This window comes from Coregonus lavaretus, assembly GCF_964263955.1.
Source record: "Coregonus lavaretus genome assembly, chromosome: 6".
Taxonomy (NCBI): domain Eukaryota; kingdom Metazoa; phylum Chordata; class Actinopteri; order Salmoniformes; family Salmonidae; genus Coregonus; species Coregonus lavaretus.
Window position 1 is genome coordinate 27,193,717 of NC_139993.1, and position 26,738 is coordinate 27,220,454.

Here is a 26,738-nt window from a genome sequence, read left to right on the forward strand (position 1 = left end):
CGACTTACAGGAGCAATTAAGGTGAAGTGCCTTGCTCAAGGGCACATAGACAGATTTAATGGTAAACATAACATAAACTAAACTTATTTGCAGATGATCTCCTAATATACCTGACCAATTGGGAACTAAATTCCCCCCTTGTGCCCCTTTCTAAAGCAATTTCATCAGATAATGCATTATTTGTTTATTTCTTTGCTTTAGGACATTTTTTATATTGTTATTAAATCTATTATTTCAGCTAGAAAGTTGAAAGCTTCTGAAGGTTTTAATAGAAAATGCCATTCAAGATGATTGAAAGCCTTTTTGATATCAACAGCCATTATTGATAAATCTATATCTTGTTTTTTAGCGTATTAAACTGAAACATGTTCTTGTACAGTGCCTTGCAAAAGTATTCATCCCCCTTTTTTCTTATTTTGTTAAATTACAACCTGTATTATTTGGATTTCACATAATGGACATACACAAAATAGTCAAAATTGGTGAAGTGAAATGAAAAAAATAACTTGTTTCAAAGAATTCTAAAAAATAAATAACGGAAAAGTGGTGTGTGCGTATGTATTCACCCCCTTTGCTATGAAGCCCCTAAATAAGATCTGGTGCAACCAATTACCTTCAGAAGTCACATAATTAGTTAAATAAAGTCCACCTGTGTGCAATCTAAGTGTCACATGATCTGTCACATGATCTCAGTATATATACACCTGTTCTGAAAGGTCCCAGAGTCTGCAACACCACTAAGCAAGGCGCAACACCAAGCAAGCGGCACCATGAAGACCAAGGTGCTCTCCAAGCAGGTCAGGGACAAAGTTGTGGAGAAGTACAGATCAGGGTTGGGTTATAGAAAAATATCCAAAACTTTGAACATCCCACGGAGCACCATTAAATCCATTATTAGAAAATGGCACCACAACAAACCTGCCAAGAGAGGGCCACCCAACAAAACTCACGGACCAGGTATGGACGGCATTAATCAGAGAGGCAAGAAAGAGACCAAAGATAACCCTGAAGGAGCTGCAAAGCTCCACAATGGAGATTGGAGTATCTGTCCATAGGACCACTTTACATTTTACATTTACATTTTAGTCATTTAGCAGACGCTCTTATCCAGAGCGACTTACAGGAGCAATTAGGGTTAAGTGCCTTGCTCAAGGGCACGTCGACAGATTTTTCACCTAGTCACCTCGGGGTTACTGGCACAACGCCCTTAACCACTAAGCTACCTGCCGCCCCCCTTTATCACACTTTATTAAACATATGGGTCTATAATCAGCAGGGGACTCTCCAGATTTTCCTGGTTTTAATATAACCCTCTTTTCTGTGTATACATTCATATCAGTTGTGTTCCTTCATTTTATTCACCTTTCCTTATTTCTATTGTGGATTTGTGCACCAATGGAAAGTCTACAAAACAATGAGCAAACCAGCCTTTGAATTGAATACATGGAATTGGATTGTAATGATACCGGTGAATGAATCCTGCACACAATGTGCTTATTTAAAAAATAAATAATATCAGGAATAATATTTGATTTAATGTATGAAATTGTTTGGTGAAATATGCATAAAAGGAGAGTAATTGCCCATAATTCTGCACGTTTGGATAGCATTTACTATTTTTCAAAAGGCAACAGACTTCTGTGTCTTGAAAATTGACAACATTCTTTTTTAGCAAAACATTTTGTAGGTGATTTAGAAAAACTGTATTTTTTTCTTGGTCCTGTGCAGTTGTAAATCAAACAAATACACATGTGAACACCAAAAGTTGTTTCAATTTCAACTTATTTTATGTAGAAGAAATAGTGAATCATGCAAGGGTGCCAATATATTCAGCCTGGTCTCATAGACTAGACGTAACATAGTAAACGGAAATCCAGGACACTCAAATTAGTATGATGTGTTACTTTGGTATGGTTACATAAGAATGATGGTTACTTAAGGTAGGGTGGTTGGTCGGGGTGGATGGGTGGGCGTACAAGGTGAATGTCTAGCAACCCAAAGGTTGCGAGTTTGGATCTCATCAAGGACAACTTTAGCATTTTAGCTAATTAGCACCTTTTCAACTACTTACTACTTTTTAGCTACGTTGTAACTACTTAGCATGTTAGCTAACCCTTCCCCTAACCTTAACCCTTTAACCTAACTCCGAAACTTAACCCTAACCTCTAGCCTAGCTAACGTTAGCCAGCTAGATAACATTAGCCACCTAGCTAGAATTAGTAACATATCATATGAATTGCAATTCGTAACGTATCATACGAAATGAGTGATGGACATCCACAAATTATTACATACCATACGAAACGTAACATATCACACTAAATGGAGTGAAGCAGATTTACATACAGAATAATACGAAATGGTCTGAGACCAGGTTGATGTATTTGACCTGAACTGTATGTCAAAGTGTATGTGTATGTGTGTAAAGACCCTGAGAGAGTGAGAGAGAGAGAGAGAGGCTGAGAAAGAGAGAAAGAGCATTTTATATTCTACTCCATAACATATATACTACTCTTGCCCCATGACCCCATCAGGGAAATGTAGACAGAAAGCCTAGTGGAATAGAACTGGGACTGGAACCCATTAGAGATCAATAAGTCCAAAGCATGGATTCCTCTTGTTGCTTTCCTCGTGTGATGCACGTTTATGTGGCCTTGTAGGACCTTGAAATCGATGTGGGATAATTTCTTCCCACCCAATTGAGTATCTCCCTACCGCTATTCAAATAACTGTGTTTTTGTATTTATTTCTGATGTGACAGTACCCCTTTGGCTGGCCATTGGTTAGCCATGACCACAACTTTTTCACAGGAAGAATGAACAGGATTATTCACTTCCTGCTATGACATCTCCTCTAGTAACCTCTACCAGTCTCTCTCAGGTCCTATTTGTCAGGTCATTTTTCAGGTCATTTTCATGTGTCCTCATACTCCCTTTCATCACAGTGGAATTAGTGCAGTGTTAAACTTGCTTGAATTATTATGGGTACAACACACTGGAGCCATATCCCTCCCAGCCCAAATGCCCTAAGATATATCAAAAGATATGATAGAAAATTATGAACACATGAATCTGAATATAAGGCTTTGATTATTACTAATTACTCTAAACCATGCCAATTACACTAATTAGGTCAATGGTATCATTAAAATGTACATCTAGGCTAGAGTGAAAAAGAGACAAAACAACGACCTGAATATTCCACTCTATTACTTCAAGTATCATAGGCTGACTGAATGTATTGTTTTCTATTGAGATTTTAAATGACTTTATTTACCACCTCCCTCAAGCTGCTGCACAGCGTATCTTCTAGGTGAGAACCATCTTACAGCGATGTCAATAAGAGATGAAAGTCGGAGATTCAACAACTCAGAGGGCGGCTAAAAAAAGCCTGATTCCCATTTCCCAGCAGCTCCAGACTAGATTACAGTTTCTAGCAAATCTGCTCTCCCGTGAGGAGCGCTGGTGCTCTGCTCTGGTTGCCATTTTTAGATGAGGAAATGCTATCTCTTCACATTGGGGCTCCCAGTGTCTGTGGTTGGCATGTGTTTGGAACTACTGTTGAGGCTACTTGTGATCACAGCCTAGAGGTCAAGAACTCTAAGGCATAGGTGGTAGTGCACACACAGGTGGTACCACAGAGTTGCTGGTTCAAGCCCTGCCCCAGGTGCTCTTCCACTACCTTATGCATTATGTTTACATAATTCAATTAATAAGAATAACTTGATTAATTACTCTGTAGCCTACCTATTATGAAATATTATCCCACAATCTGGTTATTAGGCTATGATATAAAATAAAAATGAATTCAATAAACATTATTCCACATATTTGCAAAGCCTATACCATTACATAAACTACATTTATTGAATTCCATTATTCAGCCTATATTAACCACTTATTAATGGTAATTAACAGCCTATAAGCTCTTTGTCAACACTGACATTTTTACCAAGGTCTTTTTTACAAGGAAGCCCTGCAATTTACAAATACAACTTAATACAAAAATATATATATACAAGATTGCAAACACACTCAACAGAAAGAGTTAGGCTACATTACTCAGTAAAGAGGTCCCCAATGAATAATTTGAACTGTACGAAATTGTACCATCCTTGAACAGGCGTGCATTATGACCATGCGAAGTAACGATACTGGGCGCTCTGGATTCTGCGTGAGGGAAGTGGATCGTTGATGTATCCGCGCGAGCGCTAATCTGCTATATAGGGATGCGCTCTTGATCAAAAAGTAATTTGTTATTTGTCACAAACAGACACGGCTGCGACGATTTCAGTAACGTGAATGCTTCGGCTTCTAAATCGTGATGTAAAGTGAACAATACGGAGGACATCCACAAAATGAAGGTTCGGGTGGTATGCTTTTTGAAACTCTTTTGGAAAGATGGAAGTTATGGGGGGAAATAGACATCTAGCCTACTGCTACTGTATCATGGTCCTAGTCTATTCTACTCTACTGTTTAAATATTTTCGGCTCTATCTCTATGACAATGGGTTGGATGATGGATTTAAAGATTATAATGTAAAGAGTGCCTGGGTGCACAGCTGTCAGTCTTTTTAAATCATAGAGCGCTTCTATTCACACAGGGCAAAAGCTGGTTGAATCAACGTTGTTACCACGTTATTTCAACAACAACAACGAAAAATCCAATGACATGGTGATTTGTTGATTTCACGTTGAATTTGCGTTAATTGACAACTCAACCAAATGTAAATTTAAACTGGACTGAACTGACATCTGTTCCCAGTGGGTTGTTTTGAGTGGTGGATGAGAGAATTTAATTGTGATCACAGAAAGAAGAGATGTGATAATATTTGTCATCTCACAACCATTAGTATAAGCTGCTAAAAGAGTTTAAAAGTTCTAATTTGTATTTATATACTAGAATAGAAATGCTATAAATAAGTAATTATAGCATACTGCAGATATAGGCTAATTTAGTTTTTGGCATATATTTTTTTAAACAAACCGGTTGAATACTTCATGATATAACCTATTTTACAAATTCTCTCCTCATTATAGCGCCATGGGGTTATTGTCGTTATAGTTATTACCATGGGTACCAGTCTTATGGTTGTGTACAACAACAGCTTCACCGACACGTCAGGGACAGGGTATCACATGGATGTTGCTGCTACTGGACGACCAGTGGATAAGCCCAGGAAAGCGCAGCCTAAACCAGGAAGAGCCCTGTCATCAACCCTACAGGGCTACACTGGAGTCATCGATCAAAAGGTAAGCAATACACTGACTATAAGAATGCAAAATCTGTAGAAATGTGTCAAGACATTTAAAAAATTTATGGACAACCACTGCTGTCAACAAATAGTGGTTGTTTCATGTATAATTTATTCAAAAGGCTTTGTAGATATTTTGAAATTGTAGGCAGGTATTCAGCAAAGCCTACAGTATATTCCAAAGTACCATCAACAGCACTATCACTAGACTTTTCAATAACCCAATGCCCTTTGTTGCTACATATCTTCAGTCTGTCACTTAAGGTTAAATTGTTTAGGACTAAGATGAGGGTTAATCGATTCAGTCTCTTGTGAGTATAATTGTAATCAGTGGCCATAGCCGACATGTTGGACATCAAGCACTTGAGAGGCACATTGATTGTTCTAGTGATGTTGTGCATTAATAATAAGAGCTGCACCTCCCGATCTGTATTCAGCTGTCATTCAGGTAAAGCTGACAGGCCAGCTCACAGATGAATATCCCAGGTAGGCTACACTTGAAATGGCTTATTGATAAAGCTTTGGAGATTTCCTCTTGAACCACATGACTGGGTCGGCCTTTGAAATTGGCAACCGTTTGCAGTGTGTTTTATTCCTGTTCCAAAGACTGCAGTCAGTGAGGTTCCAGACAAGCTGATTGGTAGACAGATAGGTAGTTGTTTTGGTACCTTTGAGTTTTTGTTGTTTGTTCCTAAATAAGAGATACACACAGCAGACTTGCAGTATTGTTCTGTATGGGCTGACTTATCAGCATTGCTCCCTCAGAGTGAGACACGGCAGCATGAAAGGACACTGCGTCTGTCAGGCGTCACCGGACAAGAGAGGCTACAACGGACAGTGGTTGGGAAAATGATTACATCTGGGTCTGTGTCTGGAGCTGTTCTGTTCACTGCTCACTGTTGAATGATTATTAAAAGCGTCAGAGAGTTGTGTGATTTTTAGCTATTGTACTGTACATGCCCAGCACAATGAAGTTATTTGTTCTTGCCAAGCACAAACTTTTCAAAAGATTCAGCAGCAATTTGAAGTCCACTTCCAGTCAACAGCTAGAATGTGATGATGAAAGAACTTAGTAACTTGGACCAAGTAGGACATAAAGAAGTCTTTATTTTTTCTTTCTTTATGTGCTACTTGGTCCCAGTCCAAGACAAGGCAGCACAATGAGCACATCTACAGTTGAAGTCGGAAGTTTACATACACCTTAGCCAAATACATTTAAACTAAGTTTTTCACAATTCCTGACATTTAATCCTAGTAAAAATTCCCTGTTTTAGGTCAGTTAGGATCACCACTTTATTTTAAGAATGTGAAATGTCAGAATAATAGTAGAGAGAATTATTTATTTCAGCTTTTATTTATTTCATCACATTCCCAGTGGGTCAGAAGTTTACATACACTCAATTAGTATTAGGTAGCATTGCCTTTAAATTGTTTAACTTGGGTCAAACATTTCGGGTAGCCTTCCACAAGCTTCCCACAATAAGTTGGGTGAATTTTGGCCCATTCCTCCTGACAGAGCTGGTGTAACTGAGTCAGGTTTGTAGGCCTCCTTGCTCGCACACACTTTTTCAGTTCTGCCCACACATTTTCTATAGGACTGAGGTCAGGGCTTTGTGATGGCCACTCCAATACCTTGACTTTGTTGTCCTTAAGCCATTTTGCCTCAACTTTGGAAGTATGCTTGGGGTCATTGTCCATTTGGAAGACCCATTTGCGACCAAGCCTAAACTTCCTGACTGATGTCTTGAGATGTTGCTTCAATATATCCACATAATTTTCTTCCTTGTTGAGTGGCCTTTCAGGTTATGTCGATATAGGACTCATTTTACTGTGGATATAGATACTTTTGTACCTGTTTCCTTCAGCATCTTCACAAGGTCCTTTGCTGTTGTTCTGGGATTGATTTGCACTTTTCGCATCAAAGTACGTTCATCTCTAGGAGAACGCGTCTCCTTCCTGAGCGGGATGACGGCTGCGTGGTCCCATGGTGTTTATACTTGCGTACTATTGTTTGTACAATGATGAACCAGACTTGTGGAGGTCTACAATTTTTTTTCTGCGGTCTTGGCTGATTTCTTTTGATTTTCCCATGATGTCAAGTAAAGAGGCACTGAGTTTGAAGGTAGGCCTTGAACTACATCCACAGGTACACCTCCAATTGACTCAAATTATGTCAATTAGCCTATCAGAAGCTTCTAAAGCCATGACATCATTTTGTGGAATTTTCCAAGCTGTTTAAAGGCACAGTCAACTTAGTGTATGTAAACTTCAGACCCACTGGAATTGTGATACAGTGAATTCTAAGTGAAATAATCTGTCTGTAAACAATTGTTGGAAAAATTACTTGTGTCATGCACAAAGTAGATGTCCTAACCTACTTGCCAAAACTATAGTTGGTTAACAAGAAATTTGTGGAGTGGTTGAAAAACAAGTATTAATGACTCCAACCTAAGTGTATGTAAACTTCCGACTTCAACTGTATTTCCATTCTCCCCCATCTCCTGATATTGCGTCTGATATTCAGTATGTATTGAAAAATCTTCTCCAGTCGTTCCCTGCCATCTTATTATTTCATCAATCGCAAACTGCCGTATCTCAGGTCTGCTCTCCACTGTAGGGTCTCTGAAGTACCGCTGTACTGTAGCTTCCATTAGACCCAGAAAATCAATATCTGGCCTCAGAGGACTTTGAGCCTGGCATCAATTCACAGACCATCCCAGTCAGTTGGAATCGGCTTTAGCTGCGGGGCCTCTTGACTCTGATCACATACATACACAAGCATTCATGCATGCATGCACGGCCCCACCCCAAACACACACCACCACCAAACCATCACCCCCAAAAACACCCCCTAGCGGCAAGATCTGAGGACAGGGTTCTACAGTATTTACTGTATCTGAAGGATTCTGGCTATGCCCCTCATTAACTTATGTGCATAACTTTCTCTTCATGGGCCATGATTCCACTGAGCTGGGTGGTGGATCTGTGAGCACCACCACCATTCCTCTAGCTGCTTTATGTCTCATCCTGGGGGCTGAGAAAGGCCACACATTAATCATGGAGAATATACAGGGGAGGTCTGCCTCCACCTACGCGCCACAGAAGCTTGTTAGTTTGCTCACAAGCCACCCAAAGCAAATCTTTTCTACTTCTATACCTGAAAACATTTATCTCATTCTAGTTTCATCTCAGATTTTGTGAATTGGGATGAGAAATAAGATATACAGTACCTAACTGGTGGCCTTTGACTATTTCAATACGACTAATTTCTAATAGGTGAAACTTTGCTGATAAATGTAGCATAAAAGGAATATACACTACCGGTCAAAAGTTTTAGAACACCTACTCATTCAAGGGTTTTTCTTTATTTTTACTATTTTCTACATTGTAGAATAATAGTGAAGACATCAAAACTATGAAATAACACATATGGAATCATGTAGTAACCAAAAAGGTGTTATACAAATCAAACTATATTTGAGATTTGAGATTCTTCAAATAGCCACCCTTTGCCTTGATGACAGCTTTGCACACTCTTGGCATTCTCTCAACCAGCTTCACCTGGAATGCTTTTCCAACAGTCTTGAAGGAGTTCCCACGTATGCTGAGCACTTGTTGGCTGCTTTTCCTTCACTCTGTGGTCCGACTCATCCCAAACCATCTCAATGTGGTTGAGGTCGGGGGATTGTGGAGGCCAGGTCATCTGATGCAGCACTCCATCACTCTCCTTCTTGGCAAAATAGCCCTTACACAGCCTGGAGGTGTGTTGGGTCATTGTCCTGTTGAAAAACAAATGATAGTCCCACTAAACCAAACCAGATGGGATGGCGTATCGCTGCAGAATACTGTGGTAGCCATGCTGGTTAAGTGTGCCTTGAATTCTAAATAAATCACAGACAGTGTCACCAGCAAAGCACCCCACACCATAACACCTCCTCCTCCATGCTTTACGGTGGGAAATACACATGTGGAGATCATCCATTCACACACACTGCTTCTCACAAAGACACAGCGGTTGGAACCAAAAATCTCCTCTGAACAGTTGATGTTGAGATGTGTCTGTTACTTGAACTCTGTGAAGCATTTATTTGGGCTGCAATTTCTGAGGCTGGTAACTCTAATGAACTTATCCTCTGCAGCAGATGTAACTCTGGGTCTTCCATTCCTATGGCGGTCCTAATGACAACCATAGCCTCCGAGTGGCGCAGTGGTATAAGGCTGTGCCACTAGAGATCCTGGTTCGAATCCAGGCTCTGTCGTAGCCGGCCGCGACCGGGAGACCCATGGGGCAGCACACAATTGGTCCAGGGTAGGGGAGGGAATGGCCGGCAGGGATGTAGCTCAGTTGGTAGAGCATGGCGTTTGCAAAGCCAGGGTTGTGGGTTCGTTTCCCACGGGGGGCCAGTATGAAAAATTAAATAAAATAACTGTAAGTCGCTCTGGATAAGAGCGTCTGCTAAATGACTAAAATGTAACCAGTTTCATTATAGCGCTTGATGGTTTTTGCGACTGCACTTAAATAAACTTTCAAAGTTCTTGAAATGTTCCGTATTGACTGACCTTCATGTCTTAAAGTAATGATGGACTGTCGTTTCTCTTTGCTTATTTGAGCTGTTCTTGTCATAATATGGACTTGGTCTTTTTTCCAAATAGGGCTATCTTCTGTATACCCCCCCTACCTTGTCACAACACAACTGATTGGCTCAAACGCATTAAAAATGAAAGGAATTCCACAAATTAACTTTTAAGAAGGCACACCTGTTAATTGAAATGCATTCCAGGTGACTACCTCATGAAGCTGGTTGAGAGAATGCCAAGAGTGTGCAAAGCTGTCATCACAGCAAAGGGTGGCTATTTGAAGAATCTCAAATATAAAATATATTTTGATTTGTTTAACACTTTTTTGGTTACTACATGATTCCATATGTGTTATTTCATAGTTTTGATGTCTTCACTATTATTCTACAATGTAGAAAATAGTGAAAATAAAGAAAAACCCTTGAAAAATTTAAATGTATTCTAAAACGTTTGACCGGTAGTGTATATAAAAAAGGAAATATATGTGTATCTTAGATGTAATCATATAATTTAGAATGAATCAATGCTTCTAGAATGAATCAATGCTTCTCCCCTTTGTGTTACTTTCTCCTTGTTCTTTCCATTTGTATTCGCCTTTATCCTCCACTGTCTGTTTCTTTTCTGAGAATTTCCGTCTATGGCTTTCTCACCTTTGACAATCTGATTACAGCTGCAGTCTCTCTCTCTCGCTCTCTCTCACACACACACACACACACACACAAACACACCTTGTGGACTAGGTACAGTTAGTGACAGCCCCCCCTTCTCCATCCTCTCCCTTATTCCCCCCCCCCCCCCCCCCCCCTCCCCGATGCTTTACCGATTCCTATTAAAGAGATGTTGACCTTTAACAAGTAGTCATCAGCATCAATCTGCACTGGCCTTTACACATGATAATCACAAATCATGTTTTTTCTGTAAATCTCCTCACTAAATGTGTGTGTTGCTCACTCATTATTCCAGTGCTGAAATCCACCTCTTTGCTTTTAAAGCCTTGCTTTTTGATGTAATCTCTGATGATTAGTTGGAACTAGAAAGGAAAATGTAGATAACCAAAGAAAATGAGTTATTTGTGAGATTCCCTCTTAATGATGCCCTTTACAAATCCCAGTTGTATTGAACACTAGACAAAGGATCCAGAAATCCTAACAAGATAATTAGTGCATTCCTGCCTAACGTCTGATATCTTTACCACAGTCTATAGGCCTAGACAGAGACTAGAAGATCAATGCTTAACCGAACCACGGCTAACCTTATTGGACGTCATCCTCTGGATGTCATTAACACAAGTATTCCATTAGCTGTGCACCCAACGCACTTCCTCCTCACTGAGATAACTTCTTCAAAAGGATCCAAGTCCTCATTAATCCAAGAGCCCTACTTCCTCATAAACAGATAGACAGGGCTAATCAGAGCCTTGAGAAAAGCTGACAGGAAGCAATGAATATTATCATTTTGTGAGAGGCAGCTGTTGACTCCATCTTGGATCTAAGTGGAAATTGACCATTTTTAGATTTCACCGTTAAAGATGAACTTTGAACAAAATGGCAGTGGTATATACAGCAAAATATCACAGAGCGGGCCTTTAACAAGGTTTCATCCACCAATTAATTGGGCTGTGAGAAGAATGCTGGTGCTGTTATCATTAAAAAGCAGTTGTAAATCAAACAAATACACATGTGAACACCAAAGGTTATTTCAATTTCTACTTATTTTAGAAGAAATTGTGAATTGTGCAACTGTGCCAATATATTTGACCGCATCTGTAATACAGTAACTCCACATATGATTCCCCCCGGTCCCTCAAATGCCTCAACTTCCTCAGACATTTCCTCTGATATGTAGGCCTACTGTCTCTAGTCATCATAAAGGAAGGGCTCTGTGCGCCTAGTCTCACTGTCAAACCATTGTTTCTGAAATATTACATTTACCAGAACTGCGAGACTGGAAATGGAGTCTACTGTCCGCCTTGGGTGCTGTGAGTATTCTGGGAGGTATCTAGAGAGAAGCTAAATGGACGGGGTAGTTCTCAAAGCAATTATGATCCTGCTTTCCTCTGAGGAGAGTCTAAGCAGGATGATAGTGATGCGTCTGGAGATGCTGTGTTGGTGGTAATTGACTGGGTTGGAGCTGTACTCATAACTGTGTGTTGTGCTGTGAGCTCTGTGGTCTGTTTATCATGGCTCAGCTAATCTAATCTACTTCACATTAGAGGTCAATGAAGTCTGAATCTGCCAACGCGCCATTACCATGCTAACTCTGGGACTGCGTCCCTACATAGAGCCGTATGGGCCCTGGTCAAAAGTAGTGCACTGTATAGGGAATATGGTGCCATTTGGGATGCACAGTTTGAGTAGAATATGTATATTTTCCGTTTATGAATGATTTATGACACGGTGGGTCGTATTAGTCAAGTTCCTACTGCATGCTCTTATTGAAATTGGTTCATAATGTAATAAATATAAAACAGGTGGATCCGTGAAGACCTCTACCACAGGCCACTCCCAAATGCATAGGCCTAATAAGGATCCTCCCAATTATTATTTCTTTCAAGCAAGGCTTCAAGCAGGTAGCTTCCATAATGATGGAAATGTAATAACATGTGATTCAATGATGTGCTATTTGAGAATCCTTTTTTCAACCTTTTCCTCAAAATGAAGGTTGATAAGTTGTTGCTATTTCTGCCTAGAATCATTCAGCTGACAGAAGCTCTGGGCTCTGTCAAAGACAATTTAGTCTTCCTGTCAAAAACACATTTATTACTGGTACTGGGAGAATTTCCCTGGTGCTCCAGGCCCCAAGGAGGATACAATAATAAAGTTGAAAGTTATTGCTTCGGTTCTATGTCTGCATTTTGCTGCACTCATATTCCTGAGCGTTTTTTAATGAACATGTTTCAATTCCAAATATCAATCTTATCTCTTGACTCGTTAAAGGAGAAACGAATGTGTTGAGAAAACGTTAACGGACAAACATAGTCAGTTCAGGTAAGAAAGCAGCAGAGATGAAAAGGAAAGAACAATCTTCCAGGAAGAAAACAGAGCATGGCGTTTGCAACGCCAGGGTTGTGGGTTCGATTCCCACGGGGGGCCAGTATAAAAAAAAAATGTATTCACTAACTGTAAGTCGCTCTGGATAAGAGCGTCTGCTAAATGACTAAAATGTAATGTAAATGTAAAACAGTTGCACTTCATTAGAAGAGACAGGCATGAAGACTGGCCGATAGAGAAAATGCAGAAACAAAACCGGTATGGATTAAATGTACCATCCTTTTCTTATATTGTACTGCATTAAGTAGGAAGTAGTTAGAAGAGTGGTTCGTATTGCCATGGGGAGTACGTGTTCCATATCTACGTAAACATGAAGAATACGAAGAAGAAAGAAGATCTATGTCCTCCCTAGTTATTTTCGTAGCCTGGCAGGTGATTGTGTATAATCGTGTAGCGGGGCGTGTAATTCTTTCTTGTCTACTAGAATGTCTGGCTAGCACGAACAATCGATATATCCACATTATTTCTATGAAAGATGCAATAGTTTGAAGTCTGGAAATTCAAATTCACAACCTGTTACCATGATAGGAGAACCCGGATCACTCATCCGGACACTTCGGGATGGAAAGACAAACTCAGTTTGCAGGGACTTCATTATCTCTGTGTCTTCATACACACTTCCCACATCGTGCTCATTCCCTTCTCCATTTCCTCTCCATTTCCCTTGGTAATTAATCTATGTGTAATTACAGAGATTATAGGAAGACATGTAAACAGTAGAGTGGGATCGTGTAGCAGTGAAGTCGGTAATCTCACCTGTATGTACAGTTGAAGTTGGAAGTTTACATACACCTTAGCCAAATACATTTAAACTCAGTTTTTCACAATTCCTGACATTTAATCCTAGTAAAAATTCCCTGTTTTAGGTCAGTTAGGATCACCACTTTATTTTAAGAATGTGAAATGTCAGAATAATAGTAGAGAGAATTATTTATTTCAGCTTTTATTTATTTCATCACATTCCCAGTGGGTCAGAAGTTTACATACACTCAATTAGTATTAGGTCATTATGGCCAAACAGTTCTATTTTTGTTTCCTCAGACCAGAGGACATTTCTCCAAAAGGTACGATCTTTGTCCCCATGTGCAGTTGCAAACCATAGTCTGGCTTTTTTATGGCAGTTTTGGAGCAGTGGCTTCTTCCTTGCTGAGCGGCCTTTCAGGTTATGTCGATATAGGACTCGTTTTACTGTGGATATAGATACTTTTGTACCTGTTTCCTCCAGCATCTTCACAAGGTCCTTTGCTGTTGTTCTGGGATTGATTTGCACTTTTCGCACCAAAGTACGTTCATCTCTTGGAGACAGAACGCGTCTCCTTCCTGAGCAGTATGACGGCTGCGTGGTCCCATGGTGTTTATACTTGCATACTATTTTTTGTACAGATGAACGTGGTACCTTCAGGCGTTTGGAAATTGCTCCCAAGGATAAACCAGACTTGTGGAGGTCTACAATTTTTTTTCTGAGGTCTTGGCTGATTTCTTTTGATTTTCTCATGATGTCAAGTGAAAAGGCACTGAGTTTGAAGGTAGGCCATGAAATACATCCAAAGGTACACCTCCAATTGACTCAAATGATGTCAATTAGCCTATCAGAAGCTTCTAAAGCCATGACATCACTTTCTGGAATTTTCCAAGCTGTTTAAAGGCACAGTCAACTTAGTGTATGTAAACTTCTGACCCACTGGAATTGTGATACAGTGAATTCTAAGTGAAATAATCTGTCTGTAAACAATTGTTGGAAAAATTACTTGTGTCATGCACAAAGTAGATGTCCTAACCGACTTGCCAAAACTATAGTTTGTTAACAAGAAATTTGTGGAGTGATTGAAAAACGAGTTTTAATGACTCCAACCTAAGTGTATGTAAACCTCCGACTTCAACTGTATGTGTGCACAGGCCACACGGGCCACAGTCAAGCATGAAGCTAATAGTACAGCTCTGAATGCCAAGGGGCCTCTGCATTAAGCCTTAGAATAATTCATGAGTGGGCCTCAGGATTTGTATTATTAGATATAGATGCCCTTTTGCCTGGCCTTCTACTCTGTGCTGTAGCGGGTATTGATTGTGCTGTTGAATTTTGGGGAGTACAGTTTTCCTCTTGGCAGGGAGATCTGAATCTGGTGCCATGGATCTCACCCCTCCATGTGCCCATTGACATCGATGAGAGAGAGGGAGGATTACATTATTTTTGAACACTTTTACTTATTTTGTTAACCTTTTACTGCAGGGTCACACATTCTTGGTAGTCTTAAACAAATCTACTTTGAAACAAGAGTATGCACCTGACACACATGGTTATGGCTTAAACAAAATAAGACACCTTTACCATGTCAGATATAGAGTTCAAATGTATTCCATTTTGAGTTTGCACCCCAATATTACACTTTATATACATCACAGAAGACTGAAATATAACAAAACCGTTTGACATAGAAACCGGATTTTCAGCGGGTTTTTGAAGTAATGTTTATTCATTATGAAATTATGAAAAATATTAATAATATTCCACCCATGGGGCCACTAGGTTATTTGACTGCAGGAAAGGGCTACAGGCATCGTTACATACTCCAAAATCCTCTTGGTGAATATGTCTCATATTTTATTGAACGATAATGGGTTGTGTGATTCCTGTAGAAGACCTTTTGGGCTTCCGTCAGCCCCAGAGAGTTCAGATACTGTTTGAAAACTTCAAACATGCATCCTTCTTTCTCTTCTGACTTCCGAAAGGCTTGAGCAATGTGGTGGGTACCGTGCTTTCACTTGTCCAATGCTGTTAGCTACAGGTAACTGCCAAAATAAAGGAATAACCATCATAAAGTTTCATAGCCCTTTCCTGCAGTCAATGACCAAAAGCGCCCTCTTTGGCTTCATGGGTGCAACGTTATTAATATTTTTCATAATTTCATCATTAATAAATAAATACAATTTTGTACAGACGAAAATCACTCTGTGTGATCCTGATTTAGCCCAGCGCAGTAAAAGGTTAATAGGGCGTTGGGCCACCACAAGATGCCAGAACAGCATTCAGCATTCTACAAGTGTCTGAAACTCTATTGTAGGGATGCAACATCATTCTTACACAGGAAATACCATAATTTGGTGTTTTGTTGATGGTGGTGGAAAACGCTGTCTCAGGCGCCGCTCTACTGTGGGGGAAGAAAGTATTTAGTCAGCCACCAATTGTGCAAGTTCTCCCACTTAAAAAGATGAGAGTGGCCTTTAATTTTCATCATAGGTACACGTCAACTATGACAGACAAAATTAGGAATAAAAATCCAGAAAAACACATTGTAGGATTTTTTATGAATTTATTTGCAAATTATGGTGGAAAATAAGTATTTGGTCAATAACAAAAGTTTCTCAATACTTTGTTATATACCCTTTGTTGGCAACGACACAGGTCAAATGTTTTCTGTAAGTCTTCACAAGGTTTTCACACACTGTTGCTGGTATTTTGGCCCATTCCTTTATGCAGATCTCCTCTAGAGCAGTGATGTTTTGGGGCTGTCGCTGGGCAACACGGACTTTCAACTCCCTCCAAAGATTTTCTATGGGGTTGAGATCTGGAGACTGGCTAGGCCACTCCAGGACCTTGAAATGCTTCTTACGAAGCCACTCCTTCGTTGCCCGGGCGGTGTGTTTGGGATCATTGTCATGCTGAAAGACCCAGCCACGTTTCATCTTCAATGCCCTTGCTGATGGAAGGAGGGTTTCACTCAAAATCTCACGATACATGGCCCCATTCATTCTTTCCTTTACACGGATCAGTCGTCCTGGTCCCTTTGCAGAAAAACAGCCCCAAAGCATGATGTTTCCAACCCCATGCTTCACAGTAGGTATGGTGTTCTTTGGATGCAACTCAGCATTCTTTGTCCTCCAAACATGACGAGTTGAGTTTTTACCAAAAAGTTATATTTTGGTTTCATCTGACCATATGACATTCTCCCAATCCTCTTCTGGATCATCCAAATGCACTTCAGACGGGCCTGGACATGTACTGGCTTAAGCAGGGGGACACGTCTCACACTGCAGGATTTGAGTCCCTGGCGGCGTAGTGTGTTACTGATGGTAGGCTTTGTTACTTTGGTCCCAGCTCTCTGCAGGTCATTCACTAGGTCCCCCCGTGTGGTTCTGGGATTTTTGCTCACCGTTCTTGTGATCATTTTGACCCCACGGTGTGAGATCTTGCCTGGAGCCCCAGATCGAGGGAGATTATCAGTGGTCTTGTATGTCTTCCATTTCCTAATAATTGCTCCCACAGTTGATTTCTTCAAACCAAGCTGCTTACCTATTGCAGATTCAGTCTTCCCAGCCTGGTGCAGGTCTACAATTTTGTTTCTGGTGTCCTTTGACAGCTCTTTGGTCTTGGCCATAGTGGAGTTTGGAGTGTGACTGTTTGAGGTTGTGGACAGGTGTCTTTTATACTGATAACAAGTTCAAACAGGTGCCATTAATACAGGTAACGAGTGGAGGACAGAGGAGCCTCTTAAAGAAGAAGTTACAGGTCTGTGAGAGCCAGAAATCTTGCTTGTTTGTAGGTGACCAAATACTTATTTTCCACCATAATTTGCAAATAAATTCATTAAAAATCCTACAATGTGATTTTCTGGATTTTTTTTCCTCAATTTGTCTGTCATAGTTGACGTGTACCTATGATGAAAATTACAGGCCTCTCTCATCTTTTTAAGTGGGAGAACTTGCACAATTGGTGGCTGACTAAATACGTTTTTTCTCCACTGTATAAGTGTTCCATTGGGTTGAGATCTGCTGACTGAGATGGCCATAGCATGTTTACATCGTTTTCATGCTCATTAAACCATTCAGTGACCATTCGTGCCCTGTGGATGGGGGAATTGCCATCCTGGAAGACACCACAGACTAGAGACCTTTACGGGTCCAAAATGTTGGACCCGTTCCGCAATGGACAGACCATTCCTTTCAGGATAGAAATGATTCACCACAGGTTGAAGGTGATCACTCAGAATGGCTGTGTATTTATTGGTGTTTACCTTGCCATCGAAGGGGTTGAGTGGACCTAAACCATGCCAGGAAAATGCACCCCACACCATTTGACTCATTTCTCTCTGCCTCCTTCTTTCCACTTCTCTCCTCTTTTGACCTCACCCTCTCACCGTCCCCCCCTACTCACAAGGCAGGCAATACGCTTGACCTCATCTTTACTAGATGCTGCTCTTCTACTAATCTCACTGCAACTCCCCTCCATGTCTCCGACCACTACTTTGTTTCCTTTTCTCTCTCGCTCTCCTCCCACACTACTCACTCTGCCCCTACACAGATGGTAATGCGCCGCCGCAACCTTCGCTCTCTCTCTCCCACTACTCTCTCCTCTTCCATCCTATCATCTCTTCCCTCTGCTCAATCCTTCTCCCTCCAATCTCCTGATTCTGCCTCCTCAACCCTCCTCTCCTCCCTTTCTGCATCCTTTGACTCTCTGTGTCCCCTATCCTCCCGGCCGGCTCGGTCCTCCCCTCCAGCTCCGTGGCTTGATGACTCATTGCGAGCTCACAGAACAGAGCTCCGGGCAGCGGAGCGGAAATGGAAGAAAACTAAACTCCCTGCCGACCTGGCATCTTTTCACTCCCTCCTCTCTACATTTTCTTCATCTGTTTCTGCTGCTAAGGCCACTTTCTACCACTCTAAATTCCAAGCATCTGCCTCTAACCCTAGGAAGCTCTTTGCCACATTTTCCTCCCTCCTGAATCCTCCCCCCCCCGCCCCCCCCTCCTCTCTCTCTGTGGATGACTTCGTCAACCACTTTGAAAAGAAGGTTGACGACATTCGATCCTCGTTTGTTAAGTCTAATGACACTGCTGGTCCTACTCACACTGCCCTACCCTATGCTTTGACTTCTTTCTCCCCTCTCTCTCCAGATAAAATCCTGCGACTTGTGACTGCAGGCCGCCCAACAACCTGCCCGCTTGACCCCACCCCCTCCTCTCTTCTCCAGACCATCTCCGGTGACCTTCTCCCCTACCTCACCTCGCTGATCAACTCATCCTTGACCGCTGGCCATGTCCCTTCCGTCTTCAAGAGAGCGAGAGTTGCTCCCCTTCTCAAGAAACCAACACTCGATCCCACTGATGTCAACAACTACAGACCAGTATCCCTTCTTTCTTTTCTTTCCAAAACTATTGAGCGTGCCGTCTTTAGCCAACTCTCTTGCTATCTCTCTCAGAATGACCTTCTTGATCCAAACCAGTCAGGTTTCAGGACTGGTCATTCAACTGAGACTGCTCTTCTCTGTGTCACGGAGGCTCTCCGCACTGCTAAAGCTAACTCTCTCTCCTCTGCTCTTGTCCTTCTAGACCTGTCTGCTGCCTTTGATACTGTGAACCATCAGATCCTCCTCTCCACCCTCTCCGAGCTGGGCATCTCCGGCGCGGCTCACTCCTGGATTGCGTCCTACCTGACCGGTCGCTCCTACCAAGTGGCGTGGCGAGAAGCTGTCTCCGCACCACGTGCTCTCACCACTGGTGTCCCCCAGGGCTCAGTCCTAGGCCCTCTCCTTTTCTCCCTATACACCAAGTCACTTGGCTCTGTCATATCCTCACATGGCCTCTCCTATCATTGCTACGCTGACGATACACAACTAATCTTCTCCTTTCCCCCTTCTGATAACCAGGTGGCGAATCGCATCTCTGCATGTCTGGCAGACATATCAGTATGGATGACGGATCACCACCTCAAGCTGAACCCTGGCAAGACGGAGCTGCTCTTCCTCCCGGGGAAGGACTGCCCGTTCCATGATCTCGCCATCACGGTTGACAACTCCGCTGTGTCCTCCTCCCAGAGTGCGAAGAGCCTAGGCGTGACCCTGGACAACACCCTGTCGTTCTCCGCCAACATCAAGGCGGTGACCCGCTCCTGCAGGTTCATGCTGTACAACATTCGGAGAGTACGACCCTGCCTTACACAGGAAGCGGCACAGGTCCTAATCCAGGCACTTGTCATCTCCCGTCTGGACTACTGCAACTCGCTGTTGGCTGGCCTCCCTGCCTGTGCCATTAAACCCCTACAACTCATCCAGAATGCCGCAGCCCGTCTGGTGTTCAACCTTCCCAAGTTCTCTCACGTCACCCCCCTTCTCCGCACACTCCACTGGCTTCCAGTTGAAGCTCGCATCCGCTACAAGACCATGGTGCTTGCCTATGGAGCAGTGAGGGGAACGGCACCTCTGTACCTTCGGGCTCTGATCAGTCCCTACACCCAAACGAGGGCATTGCGTTCATCCACCTCTGGCCTGCTGGCTCCCCTTCCTCTGCGGAAGCATAGTTCCCGCTCAGCCCAGTCAAAACTGTTCGCTGCTCTGGCACCCCAATGGTGGAACAAGCTCCCTCACGACGCCAGGACAGCGGAGTCACTCACCACCTTCCGGAGGCATTTGAAACCCCACCTCTTTAAGGAATACCTGGGATAGGATAAAGTAATCCTTCTACCCCCCCCCCCCCCAAAATTGTAAAGTGGTTATCCCACTGGCTATAGGGTGAACGCACCAATTGGTGAGTCGCTCTGGATAAGAGCGTCTGCTAAATGACGTAAATGTGCCCTTGAGCAAGGCACTTAACCCTAATTGCTCCTGTAAGTCGCTCTGGATAAGAGCGTCTGCTAAATGACTAAAATGTAAATGTAAATGTAAACAAAGCCGCCAGAACTCTCATTTACTCAAGTGTTTCCTTTATTTTGGCAGTTACCTGTACATCATTTCAGGGTAAGGGAAGAAGGAAGGATGCATTTTTTATGTTGTTTAATGGCCACAGTTGAACTCCTGTAACCTCTGACCTCACTCTACTATACCGTCTTTGACCTCTTGACTTTCCCCCCGAGCCTCTGAGGATGCACTGTAACTGCTGTGCCTTGGTGACCAGCTCGGGGCACCTTACCGGCAGCAACCGTGGGGGCGAAATCGACCGCACCGAGTGCGTCATCCGCATGAACGACGCCCCGACTGGGGGTAGTTTCCAGCGGGATGTGGGCCAGCGTACCAGCCTGCGCGTCATCGCCCACTCCAGCCTGCAGAAGGTACTGCGGAGCCGGCAGGAGCTGCTCAACGTCAGCCAGGACTCAGTCTTCCTCTTCTGGGGACCCAGCAGCTGCATGCGACGCGACGGCAAAGGCCTGGTCTTCAACAACCTGCGTCTGGTCAACCAGCTGCTGCCCAAGCTCAAGGTCTACGTCATCTCCCAGCTCAAGATGCCGCAGTTCGACGAGCTCTTCAAGAAGGAGACCGGGAAAGACAGGTAGGGTTTTGACCTTTTGACCCTTGGGTCAATGATGCCATTGGGTTTTGGCTTTTTGAGTCTGTCTGTCTGTCCAATTCTGGTCAAGAATGACTTCTGAAAAATACAGTCAGTGTGTTTGAGGACTTGAGCCACTTGAAGCAGGATTTGCTAGGGAAGCCGAATGCATTGTAGTCAGTGCTCTTGGGCATACACATTCTAATTCAAAAGCTGCTTTTGAGCATTTTTGACGACGCTCTTAACAAAAGAATAAGAAAGAAATCCCAACAACCACCCAACCACTCACAGTATCATTAATGGGATTTAGTTCAAAGCACTCTGAATATATGTTAGGAACTAAGAGGATTAGCTGTAGACCATGGGGATATGAGAGTCCCATTGAATGGGACAATGCAGCTAGAAAGGGATTTGAACACTCTGTAAATACAGAAACTCTGTCCCAAATAGAATGCTGGATCATGTTCTGAATGGAAGTGGTAGAAGAAGAAGGAACACAAAGTTGTGTAATAACGTTGAGACAACCTAATGCCAACTACCAATTTTACATTACCATGGCATTGCAGACAATGTTGCGACAAGCTAACACATTGACGCAATGTTTCTGTGTTTCTGCGCAGGACAATCTATGTGACAACAGAGTGATCAAATTAAGATAGTACAACTGCACATGACAGTTACATGATGACAGGAAGTGACAAAAGCGCTACACAGCCTCACAAGATGATGTCACTGAGCCAGAGCTAGAAACCAATTACAGGTCCTACCAGACTCTCACTGGCTGGCACTCTCCCTGGCACTCCTTCTGTGCCCCCCTGGCAGAGGCTGCCAACAGTAAACAGAATGAGCCCAGACAGGAGTGGCTCTGCTGCCAGCTGGGATATCCCCCAGTGAGGGGCTGGTATGCTTTGATGTCAGTTTAACAGCATTGAAATTGCCATTTCATGGTATTAAAAATGAAGCAATAAATTGAGGGCCTTGACCAGAATGGATATCGCTGCAAGTTCCACATAGGGCCATGCAGTTTTTTCCCCCCACAATTCTCATTTAATTCTATTGAGTCATGCAATACATTTAGTTGAACATACAGTCTATATTGTGTCTTGTTTCTGCTCACCTTGTCATCCAGGAAGACCTCTAACTCATGGCTGAGCACTGGTTGGTTCACCATGGCCATTGCCCTGGAGCTCTGTGACAGGATCAATGTCTATGGCATGGTGGCTCCTGACTTCTGCAGGTGGGTTGGGTTCTGCACATGGCACAGTGCTGTCGGACTCAAGAGTTTCAATGACATGTATGACATAGGGAATATTACCCCAATGATTACTAATAGGCAACTATCACTGTTATTATTAGTATTTCTGTTCTGGCAAATAAAATGTACCTGCTTGTGTTCTGAATATCCTGACTATGCATCTTAATACATGAGAGGTGATAAAAGTTAGATAGATTAGATAGATAGATAACAGTAGCTCCAGATATTGAGCTGATATCCATAGGCAGGTCCATGGGACCAGATCAAATGTCTGTGCTCTGTGAATTATTCATGCTGGCTCAAATTCTACTGAGTCTAGGACTGAAGAAGCATCACAGGGATAGGAGTAGCTTTGATAAGCACATCTCAGGGCTAATAAATATTTTTATGATATACTTTATCTCTCTCATCTCTCTCTATTTTCTATTCCTCGCTCTCTCTGTCCCCCCTCTCTCTATCACTCCCCTCCCCATTCTCTCTCTCTCTCTCTCTCCCCCCTCTCTCTATCACTCCCCTCCCCATTCGCTCTCTGTCTCTCACACGCACACACACCACACACACCACACACACTCTTTCTCTTTTTCTGTTGATCTCTCTCCTGTCCATTCTCACTCTCTGTCTCCCCCATCTTCCATTTCCCCCCTCCAACTTCTCTCCCCTTCATATCCCCCTTTCTCCCTCTCTCTTCTCATCCTCTTTTCACAGGGCTCCTTCCCATCTCTCGGTGCCGTATCATTACTACGAGCCTTCGGGGCCTGACGAGTGCTCCATGTATTTCTCCCACGAGCGCAACCTGCGCGGCAGCCACCACCGCTTCATCACGGAGAAGACAGTGTTCGCCAACTGGGCCCGGACGTTCGACATCCACTTCTACCAGCCAGACTGGAGCCCGTCCTCTACTCTCAATGGAAACATCTCACTCACACCTGCTTCAGCTGGCTCCTGATCCCAGACAGATAGACAGAAAGGTCCCCAGGACCTGGGGAAGAAGTGACTGTGTGTTTGGACTCCAACATGCTGATTTTCCTTATCCTCTCCATGGTTCCCTTATGGGAGGAGTGGAACAGTACAAGGGTCATTCCACTAATTCGGTGCCTTTTGAGAAGTGTAACTTGGTTAAAAACAAAACAATGTTTGATTTAACCTAATTTTAACATTCTGACATAAATAGTACGTCCAACTTCATAAAAAACACGTTTTCCCATATCAAGGGGTTAGATAAAAAAATACTATAGTAAGTGCCTATTAAGTGCCAAATAAAGTAACAGGGTTGACCGTAACAGGGTTGACCGTAACAGGGTTGACCATAACAGGGGTGACGATTTCAGTTCACGTAACATGTTGACCTTAAAATGAAGGACAGACGTAATAACGTTAAATAAATAATAATCTTCAGAAATGACTTTGTCAAAGAAACAAAATAACTAAGGCTTTACAATGATGGTGAAACTTTGAGAAATGTTGGAATTAAGTGGGTTAACATCTTCCTGACACAGGGTTGACGGGGGAAATGTCAAAATACAGAATCTTGGCACTTTAGCAAGCCTCATACTTGATCACCTAGCTGCGTTGTTTGCTTTATTGCCAAATAAGTAACAGATTAAGTAACAGATTACTTAAATTGAAAACGAATGCGTTAGGTTACTTGTTACCTCAAAAAGTAATCTGAGTACTTTAACGCGTTACTTTGGAATCCTAATGCCGGTAGCTACACTCCCAAACAGGGACGACCCTTCGGAATGGTGGGATGTCATGCTATCTGGTGGACCTGGTTGGATTTAAGGGCTTCAAGGGACAAGCTGGGTTTAAACAAGCTTATTTTTTTAATTAGTCCAGTCCCTATAAATAACACTCTCAGGTCGACATGATAACTATGTTTGACCTTGTCTGGTAAAATAAAGATGAAAACAAAGGTTTGGAAATGCAGTGTAAATTCATAAGTAGGTTTCGGTGCTTACAAACTGTATTCACCTACAAGCCTCTTTATTCTTATTGTTGGAAAGGGTTAGTCTGAGTTTTATAGGACCAAAAGTGCCAAGGTGGTGTACTTGTTTTACAAATAATAAGCAGTCTTGTCCTGACTTGACTTGGGTGAGGAATCCTGTTTCCAAACCAACCTAATAAAACAGGCGTTAACAAAGGTTAAAAACTAATCATGAGCTATCCCCCTTCCTCTTTCAACAGTGTTCAACTTTATCACCATTGAAATCCTACCGTTTGTAGATGCAGGGTGTAGAGTACATTACAGTATGTGTCAGTATTTGACACCTCATTGAGCCGGAGGATGAACAGCCAATGTTCCATGTCATAGTCTGATGCTTTCATCTCCTGAGCAGCAATTTCCAGCATGACACATATCCCCATTCCTGACATAGATAAGCACTGGCGCTAAATTGCTAAAATTACAAATGTTGATAGCCCCTGGTAGTGGGGGAGATGGTTTTGGGATGTTTTGGTGGTGATTCTTGAATGGTTTATCAGTAAAAAGTGACATCATTATGCAGTGGGACCAAACTGTTTTCTGCACATAGTTGAGATAAAGTACAAGATAAATATAGGAAAAGATTGCATAGCCTACGCACATCCAATACTGAGCAGGTGCTGGAAATCAAATAATATGATCAGCTAAAGGTAAAAACAGAAGGCAGTGTACAGAGTGATGATTTATAAGGTATTATAACTTCTCTTTTCATAGGCAGTTAATAACTTGGCCTCAGTCCACTTTTAGATGACCAGAAGGTAGGATTAAGACAGACTGTCATTTCTCTAAATGTCAAAAGCTAGTGGAATTTCTTGGCAAATTTTAAATGTGAAGGTTATGAGGAGTTTTAAGAGATATTACTCTTGGTTTGCCCTGACACCTAGTGGCTATTTGTGTTCTCCATCTGTATGGACTGGTCTGTAGGTTCGGGAGAATGAATGTCCTGTCATCTATGACTGTTTTAACTTTGCTTGTGGGCATAGCGGGCCCTTTGCAGTGTGTGGGTGGTCTATATGGACAACAATTGTTCCAAAATTGCAATTGCCACCTGTTTCCCGCCTTTATGTGTTTTTCACCAGTAGAATATAGGCCCACCCTTTGTCTTTAGTCGATAGTTCATAGTTGACAAAATATTCTAAATATGGGCCTTACAGTCTGTGAGGAAACTTTATTATTGATCATTCTGCGAGGCCCCTATTTACACTAACAAGCCTGAAAGGAACCTTTACCATTATAAACCAGCCTGTAAGGCCCCTATTGGCTCTGATCAGCCTCCGAGGAGCCTTTATTATAGACCAGTAGACCAGCCTGTTAGGCCCATATTTACTCTGACCAGCCTGAGAGGAAACTTTATTATAGATTAGCCTGTAAGGCCCCTATTCACTTGGATCAGCCTCCAAGGAGCCCGTATTGTGTTAGTTGTATTAATAGATACAGTGAGGGAAAAAAGTATTTGATCCCCTGCTGATTTTGTACATTTGCCCACTGACAAATAAATGATCAGTCTATAATTTTAATGGTAGGTTTATTTGAACAGTGAGAGACAGAATAACAACAAAAAAATGTTGTTATAAATTGATTTGCATTTTAATGAGGGACATAAGTATTTGACCCCCTCTCAATCAGAAAGGTTTCTGGCTCCCAGGTGTATTTTATACAGGTAACGAGCTGAGATTAGGAGCACACTCTTAAAGGGAGTGCTCCTAATCTCATCTTGTTACCTGTATAAAAGACACCTGTCCACAGAAGTAATCAATCAATCAGATTCCAAACTCTCCACCAAGACCAATGAGCTCTCCAAGGATGTCAGGGACAAGATTGTAGACCTACACAAGGCTGGAATGGGCTACAAGACCATCGCCAAGCAGCTTGGTGAGAAGGTGACAACAGTTGGTGCGATAATTCGCAAATGGAAGAAACACAAAAGAACTGTCAATCTCCCTCGGCCTGGGGCTCCATGCAAGATCTCACCTTGTGGAATTGCAATGATCATGAGAACGGTGAGGAATCAGCCCAGAACTACACGGGAGGATCTTGTCAATGATCTCAAGGCAGCTGGGACCATAGTCACCAAGAAAACAATTGGTAACACACTACACCGTGAAGGACTGAAATCCTGCAGTGCCCGCAAGGTCCCCCTGCTCAAGAAAGCACATATACATGCCCGTCTGAAGTTTGCCAATGAACATCTGAATGATTCAGAGGAGAACTGGGTGAAAGTGTTGTGGTCAGATGAGACCAAAATGGAGCTCTTTGGCATCAACTCAACTCTCCGTGTTTGGAGGAGGAGGAATGCTGCCTATGACCCCAAGAACACCATCCCCACCGTCAAACATGGAGGTGGAAACATTATGCTTTGGGGGTG

General features: G+C 42.5%; 1 protein-coding gene across 1 annotated transcript; it reads left to right on the forward strand.

Moving 5' to 3' along the window:
* Positions 1 to 770: 770 nt before the first annotated feature.
* LOC311130994 (alpha-N-acetylgalactosaminide alpha-2,6-sialyltransferase 5-like) lies at positions 771 to 23,338 on the forward strand (the record flags this gene model as incomplete). Its single annotated transcript, XM_084163829.1, has 5 exons — positions 771 to 797; positions 5,040 to 5,252; positions 20,728 to 21,140; positions 22,267 to 22,374; positions 23,098 to 23,338. The coding sequence occupies 5 exons, from the start codon at positions 771 to 773 to the stop codon at positions 23,336 to 23,338; spliced, it is 1,002 nt and encodes a 333-aa protein (XP_084019955.1).
* Positions 23,339 to 26,738: the final 3,400 nt, after the last annotated feature.